This window comes from Hevea brasiliensis, chromosome 15 (genome assembly GCF_030052815.1).
Source record: "Hevea brasiliensis isolate MT/VB/25A 57/8 chromosome 15, ASM3005281v1, whole genome shotgun sequence".
Lineage (NCBI taxonomy): Eukaryota > Viridiplantae > Streptophyta > Magnoliopsida > Malpighiales > Euphorbiaceae > Hevea > Hevea brasiliensis.
This window is the reverse complement of record NC_079507.1, coordinates 73865789-73891305: the sequence shown is the minus strand read 5'-3', so window position 1 is coordinate 73891305 and position 25517 is coordinate 73865789. Positions and strand designations below refer to the sequence as shown.

Here is a 25517-nt window from a genome sequence, read left to right as displayed (position 1 = left end):
TATCTGTGTCTCGAAGCTATTGTTACCATCACTTGCATTGGTCAGTAATAGCATGATAGCCATGTGTATGATATTCATTACTCTCAAGTTTGTCTCTCATTTGGGACCAACACACTTCCCTTCCGTCCGATTAGACACCTCATTAGTTACCCGGAACATTGAGATGTTTATCAACCAATCCTTACAGGGCCACCCCTTGGATTTATATGCTCATAAGGATCTTATCTTTGATACTCCTAGATTTAAGATAAGGTATAGGACCTTTCGTTGCTATGCTTTAGTATGGCACCAGGACATGATTGGACACGTGGACTATGACCCAAGATTAAGATTTTCCTGTAAAGACATTAATAGCAACAGAACAGTCTCTCTAATGAATAGGTTACCCATATAAGGAGAGGATGGGTGGATACCATAAGCTAGCTAGGTTATTATGAATGGGGTGCTCATGGGGTCTTCAAAAGGTCCTTTCTTTCCTTTTCTCACTTAAAGAAAGAAAACTATAATAATGTGTGGGGTTGGTGTATATGTACAAGATAAGGGTAGTTCATGTTGGATAGTTACTAACTGCGCAAGGAAGGAGGCAATGATCGATGGCCGGCAAGTTTCAACAAAAGTAGGAAATTGTTGAGTTGAAATTTGGATAGGGAAAGTGCACGTGACATCTACGTGGCTTGGAGGTACAAGTGGACCTCCTGACAAGGCATCTTAATTAAATCTCATCAAATGTGGCTATAGTTTAATCTGTAATAATCTCAGGGCACAGGAGATAGGATAAGAGAGATGTCAATAAATATGGCTCTAGTCCTATAGTCCAAGTAAGATTTGGAGCAAGTGCATCCAATAGCTAATGAGCAGATGGGTAATAGAAGATTTGGCAAGTGGAAGAGAATGGTGAAGCAACAGAGAGGAAAGCTCTATCTTATGAGAGTCTGCATTTCCATGCTTCTTTGCTGGCACAAGAAGTCCTAGTGCTATACAAATTAAGGGCATGTTTGGCATTGTTGTCAGAACTGTCGTTGAAAAAATTATTTTTTTAAATATACTAATTAGAGTGTATTAAAAAATAATTTAAAATTAAATTTGATAAATTTTAGTTATAAAAATATTAAAATAACAAAACAGTTTTTTTCAAATTATTTTTTTTATAACAGCATTTAAAATAATATTTTTATTCAGAAAAATAGTTTCGAGTCTTCAAACGCAATGTCAAACAGTTACTAAGCAGACTTCAAAAATACTCCCTCATATTCTTTTTTTTTTTTTCCCTCAATTCTTGCATTTGATTATTCCTAAATCTTTGTAGATTTGTGATTTTCAGAAAAATCATGAATTAAGTAGGAAATTACTTTTCACTAAACTGTCACTCAGAATTCATGGAGAGATCATATGACTGGTCCTGGTAAATCAGATGGATGTGTCCAATGTGCAGATGTATGCAATCTTGTGTTCCCTTAACTTCTGAAAATTATTAATTTTTATTATCTTTTGCTTGTACGTACTAAACTAATAGATTTAGACTCCTCCGCTGGATTCAACAATCCCACAAGTCCGCCTGATAATCCAGTTGGCAATTCACAGAGACTGTGACATTTTGTGTGCTTTTCTAGTTTTTAATATCTTTTAATCTAACAATTAAATAAATTAAGAAGAATCAATCCAGGAAATCCGGCAGCAGTGGCAGTGGATATGGATTAAGGGCTATCATACTCACAAAGAGACAAATAAAAACCCAAAGAGAAAGAGGGACAAGGGTGGCCTTTAAAGTTTAAGATAAGCTACAAGTTTAATTAACAAAGAGTCGTTTTCCGGGTGATTTGGCGAGGGAAACAAGCTGATGGGTCTTCTGTGTCATCTTTGATTCAATTCAATGGGACCTTCTTGCCATGTCAACCCACTCAGGGACCAACACTAGTCACCCCTAAGCCACCACATACTGTCTCCCACACATCTCTTTGCACATGCCTTTTCTATTTAAGGCCATGAAAAGCTTCCTCAGTACCTTGTAGCTAGCTACTACAAAATAACCTACACCCTGACAACTAGGCAGCCAAGAGTGTTGCACAAATAAATAAGCCTTTCTCTACATGAAAATCAACATGGCAAGACAATCTCCATGGATGCGATTGCCAAAACTCCGATCATGGAGACGGTTTTCAAGGCTTGTTAAGGAGCAAAGAACTCGTCTGTATATCATATGGAGATGCACGGTGATTCTTCTGAGCTGGGATGAGCACTAATGAATATCAAAGTACATGGTCATAGTATCTGCACGCAAAGCTGTTCAATCCCGAGTCCTGAGGGATTTTGTGTCATCGTTTCAGGTCGAAGGTTGCATGGTGAGGATCATAGGCAACAGATCATATGCAATTAGATAATTGAGACTGGCGTAGACAAGAGGCATACCCAAGTGTCTTAATTGGAACAATAATGTAAAGGAGTTTGTGTTTTTTCTTTCTCCCTGTTTCATTTACACACACTAACCAATCGATCATAATTTTAGGCTTATGATCAACAAAAAGAGAATGGAATCCTTTAGTGTTTATGCAATTTTAATTCAAATCAAACGTAAGTCGAGAAAGAGAGTTTGATCGCTCATCTCTAACAGTAATACACCCACACCACAAGAACCCGCAGGTGCAGTGAGTCACCGCAGTCCCAAGTAGGGCCACAGCGGTTTCACGTGACAGGGGACTGGCACCTCAGTACTCAGAACACGTGGTGCGAGTAACATTCGAAAAGAATGCTATCCTCCCCGAAAAAGGGGATCAAAATTAGATATAAATAAGGCAAAATTGAATTCCATGTTATTGAAATAATCAGGAGTCCGAACTCACTCTAAGAAGAAAAGCAGGGAATATAGGCTAAGCAATGGGCTAGGTTGCATTTTATCATTTCTTTATTATTTTTTAACTTATTAGAAAAGGATAACACAGGTTTCGTTCACCGTAATATTTCGCTACATCAGGCATTTTTGTTATCAATTGATGCAATTACTCGCATCTTTCTCAAGTCAGGTTTTGTTACTCACGTCATGCATTCATGCTCTCTAACCACCGCAGCCTTTTGGTCTAAACTAGCATTTTAACTGGATAGTATAAAATAAAACCCACTTCCTCAGGCTCGTCTTGCCATGATAGAACTGAATCTAAAAAGAAATCGCGATGAGAACGATACATTTACTCAATGCATGTGATAGAGAATAGCTTTATGAGGGATTACACAGTATTGAAAGATTAATAGCACAAACACTCACGAACGCGCAAGTTACAAAACTAATAAATGCTCTTCTTCATCATTTCCATTTTCAGTCGAAACTGCTCTTACAAAATTCAACTTCACTTCAACAAGAGGTATATCAACATACAGGCCTCAACCAATTTGTTAATTCGATCCTTCTCAAATCTTTTATCCCAAAACAAAAAACAAGGAAAAAAAAATCCCGAATCTTTCTCTATTGGTTCCAACAGGTAATTGAAGCCTATGCACAGATTTTCTCAAGTACAAATAAAAAACGCAATGGAAGAGCACGTTGCTGAAAGGAATAGATAGTCTGCTCAGTACACTATTTTCATATATTACAAGCATTTATTTCATATTTATTGCCGTATGGACAAAAAGTACCTTTCTTTTCAGAACTTTTGCAATAAATACACAACTGTGAATCTTTTCTTATCTCTTGTTTCCAGAAGGTAGCTCCCCAGCAGTTCCCAGTAACCTTGGGGTACTTGAATCATTCTCAGATTTCCGCGGGGTTTGCCCAGGCTTGCTTTGGCCTCCCTGGGGAATTTTAAGAAGAGACAACAGAATTAAGCTTCAGTTATTAGAGGAAACCTATTTGGCATTGAAAGAAAGAATGCCTATATTTCCAGACAGACACACAAAAGAAATGCCTTTAAAGACAGACACACAAAAGAAACACAGGTGGGACTTGAACTTCGGAATCATTTTCTTAAACACCAACCCCCAATTGGATGCATTTTTTTGACACGATGAAATTTCTCAACGGTAGCCAGAAATATGCAACAGGACATGAATAGAACATTTGGCATATAATGACTTCAATCTACAAATATGTGCACTAATGGTACCATAGTGGTTCCCTTTTCTATTTCTTTTAGCCATTTGGATCTAAATAGTGATTCGGATATATTTAGAAGTGCATGATGAAATGCTCATCATGCCCATGCGGCATCCAAGGAGAGGTGACAAGGTCGTGGCTAACCTTTTGCACTCACAAGCTAAGCTTACTGCATATTAAGGAAAAAATAAAAATGCTTCATATATGACTTCCACTTACAGCTGCCTTGTTAACTGTCAACCTCCGACTTGATGGAGCTCGTGCCACTGATGAAGCAGCTGCTGCTGCAGCCACACGGATTCTACAAATATTGAAGTAAAAAAAAAAAAAAAAAAAAAAATCATTTTCAATTTTTTGTCTATTGGAAGCATCACAAAGTTCACAACTAATATCTTAATGTTCCAGCTCCATGATACCTTTTATGTACATCTACATATTCATCTGTTTCATCCACAATTTCCTCCTGCATTGTGTAGAGTATCATTAGCACATGGGATGCATGGACTGACAAAAGGCATGACAGGAAAGGCCTATAAGATACCTGCAGAAGTTCTTCAAATACATCTTCCAATGTGATGATACCAATAACTTCACCATCTTCAATGTCCTCTGATGGTTGGGGCAAACCATTGGTTGCTGCATCATTACGCTGTGAAGAGGTTTGCTTATTTATATGGGATGGCCTTGAAACCCTATTGATATCAACAACAACACTATCTGATTTCTCATCTTGCTTGGCTAGCAGTGGAGTTGTCAATAGGGAATCCCCAGAAGCTCCATTTTCTTCAATTTTTTCTCCAGTTAGCATAGGAACCTTGGTTTTTGTTTTAGACTTCACGACAGCTGCCATATGACTGCTACCCTTTTGAAACTCATTCAGTATGTCATACAGAGGCATATCAGATGGAACCCTGGAGAAAGGTCCCACAAATGAACACTTATCACATATTTAGTTATGGGAAAAATTACATAAAGATAAAGAAAGAATATAAAAAGTAAATGAGCATACCGTGGAATTCTTCGAATCGAAACAGCACTGACTGGGGTCTCTGTCTCAGGTCGTACAGTGAGAAGGCTTTTCACCTAATTCCAATAGGAATGGAGAGGGGAAGAGAAGAAAAAGTGCAAATGAATACGACCACTTACAAAATCAGATTATATATATCAAGCATTCTGGTTGTAGTAGTGAAATTTGTAAAAAGCCATTAGTTCTAAAATCCACCAGAAGAAGTCCGATAATATTCTTTGGATTCCCAGAATAGACAGGAACTCGGCTATGCCCTCGAGCAAGAATTTTGCCCATTGCTTCCCTGAGGTAAAAGTATTTTTAAAGAAAAAAAATTAAATAGGAGCAATGTATATTGTTAAGTAGAAGATCAGACGGTAAGAATAAATTAGCAAGCGGTTCAAAGTTATGTCAACAATAATTAATCAGGAGCAAGACTAACCAATCCAACTTGGAGTTGACATCTAATGAGAAAGTGGATTCAATAGGCGTCATAGCCTCTTCAGCAGTCTGTAAAAAATTTTAAAATGAAACAGAATGCATTACTTGGAGAAACATACTGCAAAATAACATCAATAACATCGCAGCTTTGATCTAGAAGCGAGCACGATAATAAAAAGAAATAAGCAACTTTGTGTATCAAGAAGCAGGCATGATAATAAAAAGAAGAACAAGAAGAGGAAGAAGAAGAAGAGAATTACAATTTACAGCACACAAAAACAACATAGAACAAATTCGCCACTAATCTATTTTAATTGTAGCAAAATAAAATGGCTGTAATCTTTATTATTATTATTATTATTATTATTATTATTATTATTATTATTATTATTATTATTATTATTACTATTACTTTTTTTGGGGTGACACAATAGCAAACAAGGAAACAATATGTGCTAGTTTTAACATGTTAGTTTCATAAAATGCAATACCTTTTCAGTTAAATCCAGTGCTCCGCTAATAATTGTTGTCTCATCATGTGTGAGTTCACCTCCCTTGCCAGCCTAAAAATACAAAGAAAAGCAAACTATATTATAAAGGAAAAACATAAATTATGCAAATATTTGCATAGTTTCAGCATATTTAATTTTTTATGTGATTCAGTAACCTTAACATTGTATGCATAAATCTAGCAATTTTCTTATTTACCTCTTGACTGTGGATGGAAACCAGAGCTTTTAACTGAGCGCGTCTAAATAATGCTTCATTATGCCCCAGTACCCAGTCCAGAATCTGTAACAACACATTTCGTAGAGTTAAGTAGCAAAGATTGATAAAAACTGACTACTAACACCACAAAACATGAAATCAGCCAATTTATTTTTTAGGAGCATAGTTCAGAATGACATTATATTTATTTTTATTTTTTTAGCTGGCAGAATATAAAATTAAAAACTGTATCTTTATTTCCAACAACTCGTTTTGCAAATGTGGTGACAATGATAGTGAAAAGAAAAAGACTGTCACATAACTGCAATCAAATAAAGAAAAAGAAAGTTTTAGTACAGGAAGGGTTATACATATCCTTAAAACCTCAAAAATATCATCAACAAAATAAAGCCAGAATCTCATAGTTCAGAGAAGGAATAAACTCTAGGTATTCAAAAGGAAAACAGATGCTAAATTAGGGGTTTTTAACAAGCTTTAGCTACAAATAGTCAAGTAAAGCAATGTTGCATGTAAGAATACAATAATTGTAGGGCATATCATTGACCGACAGATACTTACTAAACAAAACTACAAGCTAGCAGAGGTTATTTCAAGCAAAAGGTATATTTACTATGCTACATATCTTTTTGGATAGGATCAATCAGTTTGATTCAAATTCAGCTCAAGTTAGCAACCAATTGCATTTAGTAAAGCATATAGTGTAATGTTATAAATTAAGCATCAAAAGGAGTTTCATTTCCCCAAGTATACAGCCAATTTTTAATTCAATGAATTCATATCAACTAATAAAATATTTCCTGTATATAAGCAAATACATGTGTTTGTATAGGACTTAGGCCTTTTTTATGCAATTTCACTTCAAAATAACTAAAACTTTATCACATAATTAGAGATACCGCCGTGCTGAAAATGAGTTTCTGTAAGTCAACTCTTTGTTTGTGTTTACCTTCCCAATGGGATATGCTATTGGATAGCAAATAATCATCAAAATTCGCACAAGCCATACAAAATTGGCACCTACTGCGAGTCCATATCTGGAACATATTGCTTGAGGAATAACCTGAGAGATAAAGAATGTCAACTTTAACCATATTCCCTTCCCCAACAACCCAAAGGACCTAATATGGTGGGGGAGGGCACAGCTTAACCTTGGAAATTTGTAGAATACATACCTCCCCAAAAAACAGAACAAATGTCACGGAAAGTATTATAGCAACATACTGATTGAAAAGCTTATCGAGGTATAGAGGAAGAGCCTGTATATTGCAATGGCAAAGTCAACAGCTATGATTAAAAGTAAAGTGAATTCTGTGCAATTGTATCAGAATATAAAACATTCATATTTCCATCACAATAATTTTCTTACTAAAATTTATGTGCCAAAATTCCATAATCATATTGTTAGTCTATTATTGTTTACATAATCTTAGTTTCAGATTCCATCTTTTCTTTTCTTTTCACTGCACTCAGGCCCACATGCCTTCAGTTATTCCATTGTTGATCCTAAAACAAAAAGCATAAGCTTTTGGGCTGGATGTTTTAAAATAGTACTAAAGCTATTTCTCCAAAAAGTGCCCACATTGAAGTAATCAAATAACAATATGAAGTATAATACTTGATAATGCATTTCATCCAACCTCACCTATTAAATTTTTGGGTTCAAAGCTTAAACTTCTTGGAGGCGAAACTTACCACCAAACAAGTTTACACCAAATTTCATAAAAAAACAAATCAGCTTCTCTGACACCCCAATTAATGGCACGGATTACCAAATCAACACAAATTATATTACCAGTCAGCAATGACAAACGGCCCTAGCATGTAGGGCAATAACAGTTGTGGCAATGAAACACAACAGCGGTTCTCTTGTAGAGTTTTCCACAACCATTTATCTTAAAAGTTTATATTTTCCGGCTGAATACTTAACACCTTAAAATCTCACTCGCATTACTCTTCTAAATTTTGCTTCATGCATCGATTGCTAGCCTTTCACATCCGAATCTCACACTTTCAAAAAAAAATGTCGAATTCACAATAACACTGAAAAATGTTCAGAAATCTCCATTTGTATGACTATAATAATCATATAATCAACGTAAGTTCACGAAATTACCTCCATGGCGGCAGCATTACATAGAAGCAAAGTCACTAGAAGCTGGTGCTGCTTTTGAACCACGGGAAGAATAGCAGCTAATTATTTCAAAAAAAAAAGTAAAATAAATTACAAAATTATTTTCTCGTACTAATAAAATTTCAAACAAAAATATTTAAAAATCAAGGAAAATTAAAAGCCAAATCCGATGGATAAAGGGGACAAAAAAAAAGCGAAAATCAATTTGAAGAGAAGTGAAATGGAGGACCTGCTTGTTTCTTCTCGGAAGAGGTGCCGCTACGTTGGAGAATTTCGAGCTCGACGAGGCCGAGGGACATGAGGCCGAGCGTAAGACCGGACATGATACCGGCGAAGAGAACGAGTATGCAGGAGATGCCAGCGTAAATGAACCACCAGACGGATCCAAAAGGAATTCCTTCTCCGACGCCGTTCGATTGGGCTAGCGTCGTGACCATCCTGGTGGCCATGACCGCATTTATCAGATGCATCTTGTAGAAGCGAATCGGTGATGATGGAAATTGGAAGCTTTGACTCTCAAGTGTATCAGTTTTTATTATTCTCGAGAGAATATGCAAATGTCACAAGCCCCTCAGCATCTACCAGCCCCACAAAGCAAATGATTAGCTCTATTTAATCGGTGAGCTTTTAAATAAAAAAATAAATTTCACATTATAGAGTTAAAATAAATGAATTTTAATACTTTATTTATTTTATAAAAAATTATTTGTTAGAAAAATGCTTTTCATATTTTTAAATATTTAGAGTACTTAAAAAAACGTTAAAAAAATATTAAGAAAAATAACTTTACTTATATTATAATTAAATAATATAAAATATTTTCATGAAAATGTTTTTAAAAATATTATATATATATATTATTTTTTCTTAAAATAAATGAAATCTAAGTGAAAAATATTTATATTATTAATAATAATAATTAATCATGAGTGCATTAGGTATCAGGCTCCGAATGAAATTTAATAGAATCCGTTTAATTTCTTGGAGACAAGAAGGAATTATGATATGTGTTTCTTATCAACGTGTACATAAGAGATATGTCTGCAAAATATGAGAATCTAGAATGGCAATAAGATAGATCGAGAATGAAGATCGCTCCTTCCATTTTTACTTTATAGAAGTTCGAAGTCAGGGCAAGAATTTCTCCATCGGAGAGCGGGATGAGGTGTGTTTTTCCCACGATGATTTTTTTTATTTTTATTTTTATTTATTATTATATAATATAAATGTATTTATTAAAAATAAAATATAATTAAAAATATAAGTTTTATTTTATTTTAATAATATATTTATATATTTTTATTAAAATTATAATATTTTAATATATAAAAATAATTTATTTTTTAATAAAAATATATATATATTACTGTTCAAGACAGGTCATGGAGATTTGAGGTGGAGAGAAAGTTTTCTCATCCTCGCCCCGCATAAATCAAGGGTGAAATTGAGAAATTGTGATCGATTTTGGGACAGGTCGAGTCGGGTTCGAAAACTTTTATCGTCCTTATAGGAATCAAAGAATTATTATATTTAATTTATTGATAGAAACTTAATGAAATATAATATAATTAATTAATCATTTTAATTTAATAATATTTGAAGTATTTTTAAAAATTTTAAATCTTTGAATTTAATTAAAGTTAGAATTAAATTAATAAAAAAATATATAATATAAGTAAATAATTTATTAGAATTTAATAAATAAGAGATATGTAAATTAAAAAAGAAAAAAAAAATGTGATTGCTCATCTCTAAGCAGATGCCATCCATCAAATAATGGAAGAATGTGCAAATATTTACAATATGGACATGCAATTCAATTTCCATTTTAATATCATTAAGAACATTTTTCAAAGTTGAATTCCTACTCCATCGACAAGCATGGCTTTTACAGCTGTTTTAACCTTAGAGTAGGCTTGCAAAAGCATAAATAGCAAAAGTTCATAAATAATTAAAGCTAGATATAGAATTTTTTAATTCCTACCATTGACTTTGGAATCGATTAATAAGAGCACTTCTCGATTCCAAGGCTTTTACAAATTTCCAGAGAGTTATTAGATGTACCTATCTAGAGTCGAGACTTTGTTCATTACTGTAAATGAATCAAACTATTTACTCAGTCCAACGAAAATTCAATTTGATTTAACTCATTTTTTTTTTAAATATTGAATTTGACTTTAATTTTTAAGTTCTTTTAATAAATAAATTGAATTCAAATTTTATAATATTTGATTTGTTAAAACCTAGGAATCGGTTTGTTTATAAACTTAAAAGTTAACTCATTAAATATGTTTTCATTTGTAAAAATATTTAAATTATTTATTATATTTTATTATATTATGAATATTTATTATTTTAGTTATAAATATTATAAAAATAATATATTATTTAAAACTATGATATAATTAATGTACAAAATATATTTATAAAATATAATTATTAATAATTTAAATTTAATGTTTTATGAAAATTAAATTATTTTTTATATGAAAACTAATCAAACTATGTAATTTGAACTTCATAACTTTAACGATAAATTTTCATAATTGTCTCTAAATTTATATAATTGTAACACTATAGTCCTTTAATTTTAAAATATAATATAAAACCCCTTCAACTTTCAAATTTTACACAGTAAAATTCTTCTGACTTCTAATTACTGATTTTATAATTAGACGTTGACTTGAACAGGTCTAGTATGGCATTTAGTAAGTATTTATTTCTCCTCTCTTATGCAAAGTGTAAAATTATTATCTACACGTGAAAAATTATTCTCTCTGTAAAGAGTATAAGAATTCAATTTACATAAGGCTTAAGAAAGAAAAGAGGAATACTGATTAAGCTCACGCTATTATTGTCCAGATCAGCATTTATCTAGAAAATCGGTGATTAAAAGTTAGAAAAATTTTACTATGCAAAATTTGAAAGATGACAGAGATTTATATTACATTTTTAAGTTGAGGAATTATAGTGTTATGACTACATAAGTTTAGAAATTATTGTTAAAATTTATCGTAACTCTAAAGATATGTTTGGTAGGAAATTAAAAAATCAAAGGTTATATATTATCTTATAAGTTTTTAACCTTTAAAGAGGATAATTATTAATTTAGTTCCCCTAATGTTAACATTTAACTCCTCAAGAAAGCATAAATATAAATAAGATGAAAATTTAACCTAATATTTTTAAGCATCCAAACATCATTAATAAAGGGTAAAACTACAAAAGCAACAATTACTCATTAATATCGTATCAAACACCTCCTAGATCTAAAATTCACTAGCGCTGTAAACGAGTTGAGCTACTGATAATCTGCTTGAGACTTGGTTTGATAAAGCTCAGCTCTTTTGTGACTTGTTTTATAAATAAACCAAACTTGAACTTGTTGATTTTCGACTCGAGCTCCACACGAGTTGAATTCAAATTCGGCCCAAGATCAAAAAAAAAATTTTTATGAACAAAGTCTAAACTCTTTAAAACTTGGCTTGACCCGATTTGCTTACACCCCTCACGCTCTATAAATTCACCCTTGGGCTCTTAAGTTTAAGCTCCCTTGCCACATGAGATGGGGTAGGCTCAATAGAAAACTTCAAGCCTGATTGGTTCCAGCCCAAGCCCAGCATGGCATAGAACATACTTTTCTTTTTTTGCCGATAGATAGGAGAACAAGATACATCATAGCCATGCTAGAATTAGAATTGATCCAAGTCAAAACACACTTGTTATGTAAATTGATCAAAACACAAATAATATGAAAACATAACTAACCCAATACTGGTGGATGGGACTTGAACTTGAGAGCTCTTACTTCCAGCACCTCAACCTTAGCTAATTTTATCACTAGACTTAAGGCCTCATCAGCAGGTAAATGTGTATATCTTGCCTTAAACATGTTTCCATCACAAACTACAGATTGCAAATTTGCACGTGATGCATCTGCCTAAACTTAGGTTTTCACTGTACAGTCGAACACTAGGTTAAAACATGTTAAAATGGAAAATTTTCACAATAAAATGAGTTTGATCCTCTTTGAAAACAAGCTTTCTTGAGAATATAATCATTTAATCAAATGAACATTAGGTGCCTATCTTATTCTTGAAGGATATACTCTGAGAACATGCCCACTTCTTGGACCTGGGAAGAAGAAACGGAATGCTGCAAGTTATTTCATATCAGAACTTGTATGGTGTTGGCCTCCCTGAAGTTTTGCATGCGCCAGGCTTTGAAATTGTAACATAAATAAACCTCCCTTCAAAAAACTGAACACCAACCAATTCCCAAGTCATTAAAAGGTTGCTTTTTCACTTGAATTATGAGTGCATTAAAAGTTCACTGAAGATGTATACCTTTCCGTCCATTTCCTTCCCAGCCAGCTTGGCAGACTCTTCACTGGTAAACCAAACAAATGCAGACCCTAAAGATTGCTTAGTTTTTTTATCTGTCACAATTTTGGCTGTAAGATGACATTAGCCATCAGAATTATTCAGAAATGAACACATATGCAAGAACAATTTGCACTTGTAAGCCAATGATGCAAGAGCTGTAGTTTAACATAACTGATCTTTCATACATTAATTTTGCAATTAAAGGCATCTTTATTAATATCCAATCTGATGTTGATATTACCTTTTAAGCCTGCCATAGTTTTGACAGCAAGATGATGCTAGACAGTTTCTACAAATAAACAAAAATTCACTAGAAAGCTTGATAACTTTATGACAGTTGCAATTAGCCTAACTGGTCTTTCAAGAAGCTCTGAGCAACACTTTTTTACCATATTTCCCTCACAGAAAGTTCTGACTTTCCTGATGGTATCAATGCACTCATACATTGATATATGATCTCAATGTACAAGCACTCGATATAAGATGCCATGTCAACGCATACAAGCATACGTGTGTGTGTGTGTGTGTGTGTGTGTGTGTGTGTGTGTGTGCGCACATGCGCGCGTGTGAATATTCATGGAAAGTTGGTGCAGAAAAGTACTTCGGCTTACTTCCCCAAACTGTGAAAATGCCTTCTTCAAACTTCCCTCAGATGTCGATAACGCCAATCCTACATCAACCAGAGAGAAAGCCTTCAGACAAATGGTCAGTCTCTGCAAAGTTTGTGAATAGTCATGAAAAGCATTAAATGAACAATTGTTCACACCAATTCAAATATGACATGCTGATGAAAAAATGTTATAAAGCAAAACTGCAGAACAAAACAGAAGAACATTTCTTCCAAAAAAAAATGTAAAAGGCAAGAGAAAGAGATGTTATCTGACCAGCGAGTTGTTCATCCTTATTTAAGCATCAATCCCATCTCTTCTATTATTCAGAAACTATATATGGTGTTACGGAGTAATCTTAATTCCTAACTCAACCTTCGCTGACACAGCAAATAAAGGAAGAAGTTGCAGGAATCACAGCCAACTTAAAGCTAGTCACATTACTACAAGAATGATCCATGTTAAAGATTTGAGCCAGCTCCAACTAACTTCAGCTAATGCTGAGTTAAATGTTATCATAAAATAAGCCTAGCTCCCAGTCTTTCCACAACGATGACATCAAATACCATCAAGGAACGGTCATTAACTTCAGTAGATAAAACTAGCCCTCGTTTGTTTTCAAGGGAAAAATTTATCATACCAAGTGCTGATCTTTTATACTCGAGAACAAGTGCCTAGCTACGTCCCATTTCATCTCCACAAGTATATATCATCTGGTAAATAACAAAAGCCGTAAACTTTCTAGTAACCTGGTTTATGAAAGCCCATTTGAGCATACAAGACAAAGATTTATATACAGCATAAAAGGGAAATATCGATTCAAATAAAGCCTTCAATTTTTTGCTCTGAAACTGAACAGAACTAATCAGTGTTACCCAATTCATAAATTTCTAATCAAAACATGTACCTTTAATGAAGACTACCGTCGAAGGAGGTTGAGGGAATTCAGTTGAAGAGCTGTGGCTGGGGGCAGAGCAATTGATTTGGAGCGATGGGTATCGTTCATCAATTGAAATGGAACATGAGACTGAGAATACAATAGGAACTAAGGTTGTGGGGAATAGCGGTTTCGGTATTGGAAGGAGAGCGCGAGGTGAGGGAAGAGCAGATGAAGATTGAGGTGAAAAGAACTTTGCCATCCAAAAACCGCAAGGCCAAAACCCGCCAGACCTGAGAGCCGAAACCAACGCCGGCGGAGACTGGGGATGTGTCTGAAACATGAAGCTCTAAACCACCGACGGCCTTCGAAATCAAAGGCCCAACCCACATGGCTTTTAAGGTTTGAGGCCCAAACCATGTAGATCTAAATTGGGTGAAGGCAAGGATCTTTTGCTATTGCCCAACGAAACCTTGTAAATCAGTGAATGAAAAGCACAAGTTGGATATAATTATTATCCATGGAATCATTGTACGGAACTTGTCCTGAAAAGAAAAAGTTTCCCCTCTGCTTATGAGTTGATTCCCATTATTTTGATCAAAAGTTGCTCAAAAATTTCTATACTTACTGTTTTCGATGATGTGCCAGAAGAATTTTGTTATCTTGATAATTATGAAACAATGTTTAATAGAAATAATAAGCCAACATGTTCCTTTCATTTCAATTATCCAAACGCGTGCGGAAAGCAATTGGTGATTGCTAGGGACAATTTTTGAATACAGTTTCTGCGAAACTGCACGCTTACAATAATCCAATGAAGTTGTGAAACAAACAAAACCATACAACATAAGCTACGAACAGCATGTGAACCAAACGAAACTATAAACTTGTTGACAGGAATCTGTATACTAATGAAATGCCAAAAAAATAAAATTAAATGCGAAGAAATTAATTAAAGTGGGGAAATTAATTTGAGATTCTTTAAAATGAGGCTGAAGTGTGGTTTATTAAACAGGACATTTTGGCAGCTCATAATAGGAGTTCTTTGTTTGTATGTGGCCGAACTTAGTTCTTAACGATTTTGTGATCTATAAGCTTACAAAAATAGAGTAGATTCTGAAGCCACATAGAATAAATAAAATTTATTATTAAATGAAAATATAAGAAAGGGTGACTAGCTTTTAATTATCATTAATTTTAAATATTTTATGAGGTCGAGAATTATCAAGTCCTTATCACATTATTCTTAAATACTGCCAATAGCAAGCTTGCAAAGTTTTATTAAGATCATGACATGAAGCCAATACTCACAAAGAGTCAATAAAGCTAGAATATCTTGCACTAAATTCCTGTGGCCATTGAGGAAAGAGACTGTGACATGGTTGATGGTCACGTAGTTCAAACTTTTGTGTTATTGACGTGACCCAATTATCATCCAACCTTGCATGCAGCTTCACTGTTCTCCGGATTGGCTTTGTGCCTTTCCTGCGCAGCTTCGGTGGAAGGCAAAGAAGGCTCCGAATCATTAGTGAGATGCCATTATAGAAGAGCTAAAATTTTAACTTTGTGTCAGGATTTATGGGTCAAGGGATAGTCTAAGATAGACAATTTCTATGAGGAGTAGGCCTCCCAAAAATTAACGAAAGGGTGCAAATGTTTCCTTGGGCCGGACGGAGATTGGCTAAATACTATCCTTACACAGTACACTTCAAAGGTGTAAGGAAATCTAGCAGATGTATATGTACTTGGAGGACTTTGCTGGTTTAGGGAATTTTTTGCATCGATCTAATAACATTTGACTTTGAAGAAGATAAGGGTTGATAGGGGGGAATTAGCCAGAGAGTATAATTAGAAAAAAAAAATACCAAAAGAGGGTTACCTTAGATTTATTTATCAAAAGGGAGTGGAAAGTACTGAGTTGGTGGAGAGAGACAGGTAGACTCTAGTATGAGTAGCGACTTGATGATAAAAAAGATAAAAAAAAATTTACGAGGACTGAAATGAAAAAAAAAATAATGAAGTTGTCCTTTGGTCTCTACTTATAGTAGCGACTATCTGCTACTTTGACATAAAAATATTCTAGTATTAACTTATTTGTAAAATGCAAAAAAAAAAAGTGACGATATTGTAGCTTGGTACTACCCATGGCAACACTCAGCTGACACGATCCATTAGCTGGGCGCTAGCTGCTAGTGTGGCAGTTAGCAAGTAGCTGATGGGTCTCATCAGCTAATTGCTCTTGTCTTTTGCTTCTAACCCCTATAGATATGTTCTCTTTCTTTTTCTTTCGGTATTCTCTCATTCTTTCTTAAAAAAACATGTAATATATTGTCCATAAATTTACAAATTACTTTTACCAAAAAATATATTACACAATAAAAATAAAATTATTTCTATATTTTTTCCCACTTATTAATAAGTTTAACATATATTCATTGTCTATAACTAAAAAATTTCATTTTATATTACTTTCACCTATTTTTTTTCCCTCAAAAAATTTATCAATACATATTAAAATTAATAATAATATTTTTCTATATTTAAATATTTTATTTCCTTCTTTATTCATAATATCATATTTTATAGCTAATTATTTTTTCTAATTTAAATTTTACAATAAAATATTTAATTCTTACTAATAATATTTTTTCATTTTTATTGATTCAAATTCTTAGCCATACTATTTCAACTATAATATAATACTTTATTTAACTATTAAACTTTAAAAGTATTTTACTACTACAAATATTATTTTTTTTAACATTAAATTTATCACTAAATATAACTAAAAAAAAAAACATACCTTCAGAAAGAGAATGTTGAGGAGAGAGAAAGAATATTGAAAGGGAAAGGTAGAGAACATTGAAAGAGAGAGGGAGAGAACATATTTATAAAAGACTAAGGGAGAAAGACAAGGACAGCTAGCTACTACCTAAGGTAACAGTCAGCTGATGGGACCCATTAGCTTGGTGCTATCAGCTACCACAGTATTAACTTAATGCTACCATAGGTAGCGCTCAGTTGATGGGGTGTCAGCTGGTAGCACTTAGCTATTAGTCCCGTCACTTTTTTTTTTATATTTTATAAATAAGTCAATAATAGAATATTTATATAAGAGTCATAGATAGTCGCTATTATAAGTAGAGACCAGTTGATAATTTTATTTTTTATTAATTTTTTTTTTCATTTCAGTCCTCATAAAATTTTTTTGTCTTTTTTATCATCAATTCGCTACTCATACTAGAGTCTACTCGTCTCTCTCCGCCACCTCAACACTTTTCACTCCCTTTTGGTAAATAAATATAAGATAACCCCCTTTTAGTATTTTTCTTTTTTTTTTTCTGATTACACTCTCTGGGTAATTTCCCCTATTGATAGTGGACTGTTTGAAGAGGACTGTTTGATCTTCATATTGTCATCGCCCAAAAAGACAATTGGATCAATGCTACTAATAGCTACTCAGGCATGCATGTGTCTTGAACACAGTTACAGTACTCTTTAATTATTAGAAAAAATATATTTATTTTATTTAATTAATTATTTATATAAATAAAGTTAGGATAACAAATGTTTAATATATAAAACTTCAACCTGATTCAAATTCAATATTAGTGTTATTTTCTAAACTTGAATATTCGTTCTAAATCTGATTATATTTTTCAAATTCATTTTAATAGAATTCATTCTGATTGAATATTAAAAAATACTCATACTATTGGTATGTCTAAATAGCACAAAATTGTGTATCCTTCATTTTCCCTCTAATCGTTTATTTGACTCGTAAATACGTACCATGATTTGCAACCAACAAAAACTATGCTCCATATATATATATATATATATATATATATATATATATATATATATGAGTGTGTGTGTATCATATTAGTTATGAAATGATAGAAGCCACTGTAAGACTTCTGCTTGCACAATTTGATTTTGATCCATAAAAATAAAGCAAATAATTCTGTAATGAACTTTAATTGAGGGATAAATTAATGGCATGATGTTCTGATATCAGCTTGGTAAGTAATGATATATTAGCTAATTAAGTGGAAGGCCCGTGGTGAAATCAGCCTAATGGAATGCTTTGTTCGATAATGACATGTTGGACGTTATTGTTAAAGTTATTATTTTAAATTAATAAATTTTAATTTAATAATATTAGAGTCATTTATTATTTATTATTATTTAATAAATGAGTGATTAGTTGCTCTCCACCTTTCTAATTACATTACTTTTACGCTAATAGTTATATATCCAGAGTTATAAACCTACATATTATTCTCAACACCCAACTAGCTCTTATATTAAATACATTATTCTTTTTCTTATATATTTTATTATTAAAGAATTATATGATCATAAAAATATTATATGATTGATTAATGAAATTTAAAATGGGATAACCATAACATATATTTCTAATATTGGGATGTTTGATTTTGATTTGCTAGCCAGATGATAATTGAATTTTATAACAATATAATACTTTATGTGGCATTACTCAAAGTATAAAATATGGAATGTATCAAGATGCCCACAGAGCTCCTTTCATTGGCTACAAAAATAGAAAAGGAAAGAAGAAAGAAGAAGAAGAAAATGGATACCTATAAGGTTTAGACATCATAGTCTCCTTTTGGGATAGGACGTGCAAAGCCAAGATTGAGCTTCTTGCCTTACCCAAGGTTGAATTTTAGGCTCTTTTTATACCAATTTTTTCCTCTTCGCGGAAGCTTCAAAACAAATATTGTCCTCTTTTTTTGCCCCATATGGTCCACGATACCTTTCTTATGGAGGGTGGTGAGAGGGGATAAAGCCCACTATTATTCTTCAGTTGGAATCATTTTTGCTTGAAAACGACAATTCCTTGATGGGTCACAGCGAATTAACCTGTCGCTTTTAACTTCGTCCTTTTTAAGATTCCTACTTGCATGTTTCATTGAGCAATCAGCTGCAATCACAATCGCCGATCCCACATCAACTTCAATCAAGCCACAGTATATATACCCATGTCAAGGGTGGCGATTAATCAATCGTGTGAGGCAATGCATGTAAAAGGGGGGAAAAATAGAAAACACCAATCTCTATCCATCTTATGCATACCATGTAGCTATCATGGTGAGAAAGGATAAAAAAATATAGAAATACAGCTGCAAATCACAAACATGGATCCCGCAAAAAAAAAAAAAAAAAGGCTGCCGTATGATGATTGATGCAGGTGCAGCACAGGGTCAGCTCCGATTGCCATATTTCTTTTCTCAGTTGTACGGTTTTTTTTTTCAACGGTAAATTACGAGCCAGTCGTGGTAACTTTTGATTAGCGAGGTGAAAAACGGTAACGTAACGGCTCCCCCACTCCACACAGACAAGCTTCCTTTAAAATACCACGCTGTAAATTCATTTTTCTTTTTTACCTTTTTCTCTTTTTTTTTTCTTATATAATACACACTTGCAAATACCAAAATTGTCAAGGAAAGACCAATCAAGAGTCAAGACCAAGATTCTATGGGTCCCTCAGCACCTCTATCGAGTTACCGCCGCTGCCATCGCAGGAATAGAAATTGGCATCCCCGTGGAAGCCATCACAGGCACGGTCTCTGATGGTACAATGGTAGCCATATGATCGCCATAGTAAAGGAATTCCTCCACGATCATGGAGCTAGGCACCTCCACGAGCTTCTCCCATGCTTCTTCTCCGCTGTTTAGAAAAACTTCTGTAGCGTCTATGCGATGCATATTCCAACTCCATTGATTATAAAGTCGATGGATTTTTTGCAATTGACGACACGCTAGCATACAAGTATTTTCTTTAATTTTTGCAAGAGCTACGTCGAGCAGCTTGGCTCGTGTTTTGGCATCCACGACTGCTTCATTGCGGAAATATTGATCCAATTCAGGGACACCAATTGCTCGCCTGATTCCTTGTGAATAGTTAGTTTTGGTAGGATCAAACATGCTTCTCACCTCGTTAACCAATCCCGCTTTCACCATTCGATCGACTCTTTCAGATACAAATGAATGCAGCACAGGCAAAGATACATCCACCCATAGGAAGCAACATTCGTACCTCAATCGAAATTCAGGATCATCATTTGCCAAAGCCTCGATGAAAGAGTTCGAACCACCGGCGATGATTGGTAGTCGATCACGCGCGAGGATGGATTTGACGGCATCGGATGCATGATGGCGAAAGTCATCAGAAGTGAAATTGGCATTAGGGTCTACAAAACCTATCAAATGATGAGGAACGCCGCGGCACTCTTCTTCAGTGACTTTATTAGTGACTATGTCGAGTGCTTTATAGACTTGCATTTTGTCGCAATTGACGACCTCGGCTGGAATACGAGTTGCGATGTCAATAGCGAGTCTTGATTTGCCAGTGCCGGTTGGGCCCACAACGAACACAACCTTATCTTTTCGACGGAAGAAAGGCGCCATATTTATGGCCCTTCGGAAATTCGCAAGGGGCTGTATTGGCTTTTGGCTAGAACTCGTAAGCCTCATATTCTTTTTTTCACTTAGACCCAATATATTTTACCTGCCAAAAAATTATAAATAATCAACTCTACGTAATTTCATATCTATCATATTAATAAAAAATGCTAAATTTTAATTAAGATGCACATATTTTAATTACAATAAAAATTAAAATTACCAGATAAATGAGTTTTAGCCGTGAAATCTTTGAAAGCAAAATGAAGGAGGATATGTAAAGTGTAAGAAATGAGAGATGAGTGTATGCAAGGTAAAGCTAAGCAATTTGGCTTCCCGTGTTGAGCACCACACAGGGTATTTAGAGTGTATATTTGTTCTGAGAGGTATTTAATTTCCCTATATATTTGTACTTGAAAAAGATGGATGATAAGGGAGCACTTTGTATGACATGTTATGGGGTTTTGTGGAGGGGATGATTATGACACGAGGAGATTTACATAGCACTTGAGTTCTCCCAAGTCTGGTGGCATTTATATAGGTCCTCTAGTGCTAGGAATTATTCCCCCACAACCCATTCCACAGAATGCAAATATAAAAACAAAATTAATTATCTACTTCGATTGCTTTTATTAGGTTGCCCAATTTCTCCCTTTCTATTATTGTTTCATTTCACACCTTAACTGTCATTATGAGAGATTCATCATTAAATTATTATTATCTCAATAACAAACTCATGAGTGCATAAATCTAAATAATTTTAGTTGTATATCAAATCCATACAGCAATAGTATTCACTTGAGTTTAGGCCTGATAGGGAATTAATACAATATCACTCTAAAATATTCGAATGTACAGTTTGATCAATTGAATAATAAGTATTTTAGTCTAACACTTACTATTTGCTAAGAATAAGCAAACCACCTTTATGTAATATTCTTAGTACAATTTTAACCAAAATTTCCTCAATCAAATCTCACAATTATTGGATTTTTTAAATATATAATATAATCTTTTAAATTTATAAAGAAAATTTTATTTGATGCCTATATAACGAGTTTAAATCTCCATAATAAGGTGTATTATTTTCTCTAATCAATTTTATATATTATTCTCTTATATCAACTTTAACTTAAAGTTAAAGGATTCTCATTGAAAATATCTCCAATAAAGCTCTTAAGATTCACTCCGTTTATTTTTTATTTTACATAACTATACTCATAAGAAATTTCGATGAAATTTCCATGGACCGCATTAATAACACAAGCTGAATTAATTTATTTTTAGGTTAGCTATACATGGCAAGACAAACAAACCTATATGCTAAATGTAAAAAAGTGATGAAAGAAAAAATATATATATTTTTTGTATCACCATTTTATTGATGGCTATAGTCAACTCAAAGCAGTAGATGTGGCTCAATAATAAGAGGATTCCCTCAAGTCATTTGTTTTGTACATTAATTAATACTAATTGTTTTTTTAATCTTGGTTTTATGTTATGTCCTGATCTTGTTAAACGAAAAAAAAAAAAAGAAAATTAGAGTACCCACATTAACAATATGGGTGGAGAAGTTGTTTTCAACAAAGCAGTGGGCAAAAGGAATTTCCTTTTAGTGGCTTCGATACCCAAAATATAATTTTATATATGAGTTGAAATGACAAGCTAACAGTAGCCTTCCATGAGAATATAGTGTTTGTTGAAAGGACCTATTGCATTTCAGGGATGATCTTTCCGTTTCTACTCTTTGATGCTTTTCGGTGTTAAAGAGGTATAAAATTATTCTCAGAGAGTTTTAGCTTTTGAATTTAGTGCAGAACTTTTCTTTCAGTCTATTTATACTTCAAGCTTAACACAATACTAAGTTATATATCATTTCGATTGCAATATGTAACTTAATTTAGCACTGATCTAACCGATTAGGGTAGTTTAATTGGTTAAATTTCACCATCCTCAAAAACAATAATTTTTAATTGATTTATTCTTCAAATAAACAGTTTTAAAAAACCCATTAATCTCACCAATTTTTTTAAATTGAAAATCAATCAGTTTGAGTCAAGTTAGACTATTTTCATGGGTTAAATCTAGTGAGGCTTAACACATTTTCTAAATGCATGGAGAATAATTTGCATTTTAAAAGGAATAATAGCAGATAAAAGTAATTAACAAAGGGTGAATATAAATATAATTTTCTATGTATACAAACATTAGGAATCACGTAGGAATAGAAAATAAGCAATTGGATATAATTCAATATTAAGGACGGTGGTAGGAATCATGGAATGTAAAGAAAACTCAGAGATTAATGTTAAAACATTCAAGAATTTGTTTTATTCCTTTTTTTTTTCTTTCCATTTGCTTTTCTTGTTTTCTTCTTCTTTTTTCTCTCCCTTTTGGAGTTGAAATTGCAGTATCAGAACTATGAACAATGCTTTAAGCGAGCAACTTGGTTACATGGGACGATAAAATATAGCATTGGTACAAGGAAAACCAGAAGATCTTCAACTCAGTAATATGCAAAGTGATAAAATGGATACTCCTTTTATTTTATAACATTATCATTTCTTGACGGCAAAAGACGTTTTTTGACCTTTTATTGTTTATGGGGAATGAAAAAAGAGAGACTATCACGCTTCATAGGTCAACTTCATTTGGTATCAATTGCTTCTCTGAGAGTAGCAACTTTCATTTTCTTTTAGGAGTGTATTCACTTAGTTTTGATATGAATTTTAAGATAATTCATTTCATGAATTAATAGGTAAGTTTTATCATATATTTTATATATTAAATTTATGATAAATTGATAAATTTTACATTATTATATCTTAAATTTAAGATAAACTATATTTAGATAAAAATTTATCTCCTAATATATTTATTGATTTAAACTTCTAACCTTGAGCATTTTGACAAGCATTGAGACAATAACATTTCACCTACATTCTATCTTCTTTACATGAGACAATAAATATTACACGTGCGTGCAATGTTTAACTTTGCACTAACTAAATACGGCCATAGATATTCTTTCTTATTATTTTCCTCTTCTGAGGTGTGACTCTGATCATTCTCAGCTTTTAATCATGGTGGATGGTGGAGTTCTCATATTGGAAACACCAATATTGTCGTCCTATAGGCACTTGGCTACTATCTATAAAAATAAGTGAAAGTGGTTTTCTCAAACAATGGATTTTAAAAAATCTTTTGTCCTGTTACACTGTAGGAAAATCACTCTCTCTCTCCACAACCTGAAGTTTTTGCACTCAAATCAAATGGACAAATGGGTCTTAATAATGATTAGGAAGAGACAATTATTAACATTATCTAATCCTCCAACTTGAGTAATAAAATATACTCATGATTAGACAAGAAAATATATAATTGTCAAAGCCTTTTTATATATAGCTGCCCATTAGGTAATTATTAACCAAAGTCAGCCAGGCATGGATCAAAAGATCTTATATTACATTAAATTAACACACAGTTTTGCTAGGAAGTGAGCATGGTGGATTTTCAAGCAAGCGTGCGTGGAAGCGCAGAAAAGTCACTTCCATTATCAAATTCTAAATGAAGCTACCACTGACTTGACATTTAATCATTGACAAAAAGCACTCACAGCAGACGATCTTTTCTTTCTTTCTTTCTTTCTTCTTCCTAAAGTTTCTTGATTATCTTCCATTTCATTAATCATGAATATTAATTCATCATTAATGAACTCTTCCATAACGTTAATCATGAATATCCATCTTGATAATTATCTTTCTTTCATTCATTCATTCATTTTCTGCTTTCTTGAACTACTTTTATTTTTGTGGTTATATTATTTCAAGAATCGATGAGTTCGCATGATTAAAGAACTACTCTATGTAATCATAGCTAGTCAAATCATTGGTTTAATAATTCTTTACTTTTCCTGATAGAATCCAAATGATAACAACATTATAATAATATTACACAAAGTGGTAGGCATATAGAATTGTTTCTACTCATATCTATCCATTTTTTTTTTAATTCAAGGGTCGTTTCTTCTTTAGAGCCCACCTCTCTTTTTGATTCCTCAAGACCCCACTAACAGTTCGATGCATTCTTTGAAAAATTCCAATTTGTGAATGTTTTTGTTTTTATTATATACATGATATGTTGTTATTACAATATTTCTCAGTCAACTGAAATAAAATTGAGAGGCTATAGTTTTTCAACTCCTTGTCACAGGATCCTGTCTTATTCGTCATGGTTTATCTAAGCTTGACTGAGTGGATTCATATTTGTTTGCTTTTCTAGAATACAATTAAGCTCCTTTGCTCCTTTTTTATTTGAATATATCCTCCCAACAACCATATGATGACAAGTGATGAAGCTGTGTATCCAACTAGTGTAAATCACGCGTGCGTATCAATAAATTAAGAGAAAGATTATGCTCACTTTTCCATTTTATTCGTTAGGGATACCTCTGCTAGTGAGTTTTACTAAGGATAACAGTGCTTACCATTAACAATATGATCAATTTTGTATTTCAATAATATAAGAGTCGACTCTACACTTCTCATCATACACATCAATCGTCACTTAAATCTGAAAAAGTATTTGCTCCTAACTATTATTGGATTTGCAAAGCATTATCAATGGAAAAGATAATTCACAAAAAGATCAAATCCATCAAAACTTACGTATTCAGAACTATCATAATTCTAACTTCCAATGTTTATTTAAAGGAAAGATTATTAAGTGCAGTTGGTACATATACACTTTTTTTTTTTTAAATATGATCCCATCTCCTTGTAATTAAACAAAATTATTTTATTATATCTAAGTGAGCTCTATTTC

The 25517-nt window shown here is 33.0% G+C and overlaps 3 protein-coding genes across 4 annotated transcripts; all 3 read right to left on the bottom strand.

Annotated features, from left to right (window-relative positions):
• Positions 1–3427: 3427 nt before the first annotated feature.
• On the bottom strand, positions 3428–8985 carry LOC110670926 (DUF21 domain-containing protein At4g14240). The gene is made up of 13 exons (XM_021833245.2): positions 8618–8985; positions 8371–8447; positions 7430–7513; positions 7204–7317; positions 6237–6320; positions 6020–6091; positions 5530–5597; positions 5304–5391; positions 5091–5164; positions 4623–4992; positions 4498–4544; positions 4301–4382; positions 3428–3780 (listed from the first exon to the last, which is right to left on the bottom strand). Exons 1-13 carry the CDS (start codon positions 8856–8858, stop codon positions 3673–3675), a joined length of 1509 nt encoding a protein of 502 aa, XP_021688937.2. The 5' UTR covers positions 8859–8985; the 3' UTR covers positions 3428–3672.
• Positions 8986–11543: 2558 nt separating this feature from the next.
• Positions 11544–14820, bottom strand: LOC110670929 (organelle RRM domain-containing protein 2, mitochondrial). 2 transcript variants are annotated; one of them, XM_021833248.2, is made up of 4 exons: positions 14289–14812; positions 13375–13443; positions 12735–12841; positions 11544–12647 (listed from the first exon to the last, which is right to left on the bottom strand). In XM_021833248.2, the coding sequence occupies exons 1-4, from the start codon at positions 14599–14601 to the stop codon at positions 12561–12563; spliced, it is 576 nt and encodes a 191-aa protein (XP_021688940.2). In that variant the 5' UTR covers positions 14602–14812; the 3' UTR covers positions 11544–12560. The 2 variants fall into 2 exon arrangements, with proteins under 2 accessions (XP_021688940.2, XP_021688941.2); XM_021833249.2 differs by having other exon boundaries at positions 12408–12647; positions 12735–12826; positions 14289–14820.
• Positions 14821–19047: 4227 nt separating this feature from the next.
• Positions 19048–21187, bottom strand: LOC110670930 (adenylate isopentenyltransferase 5, chloroplastic). The gene is made up of 2 exons (XM_021833250.2): positions 20917–21187; positions 19048–20799 (listed from the first exon to the last, which is right to left on the bottom strand). The coding sequence occupies exon 2, from the start codon at positions 20763–20765 to the stop codon at positions 19785–19787; it is 981 nt and encodes a 326-aa protein (XP_021688942.2). The 5' UTR covers positions 20766–20799; positions 20917–21187; the 3' UTR covers positions 19048–19784.
• Positions 21188–25517: the final 4330 nt, after the last annotated feature.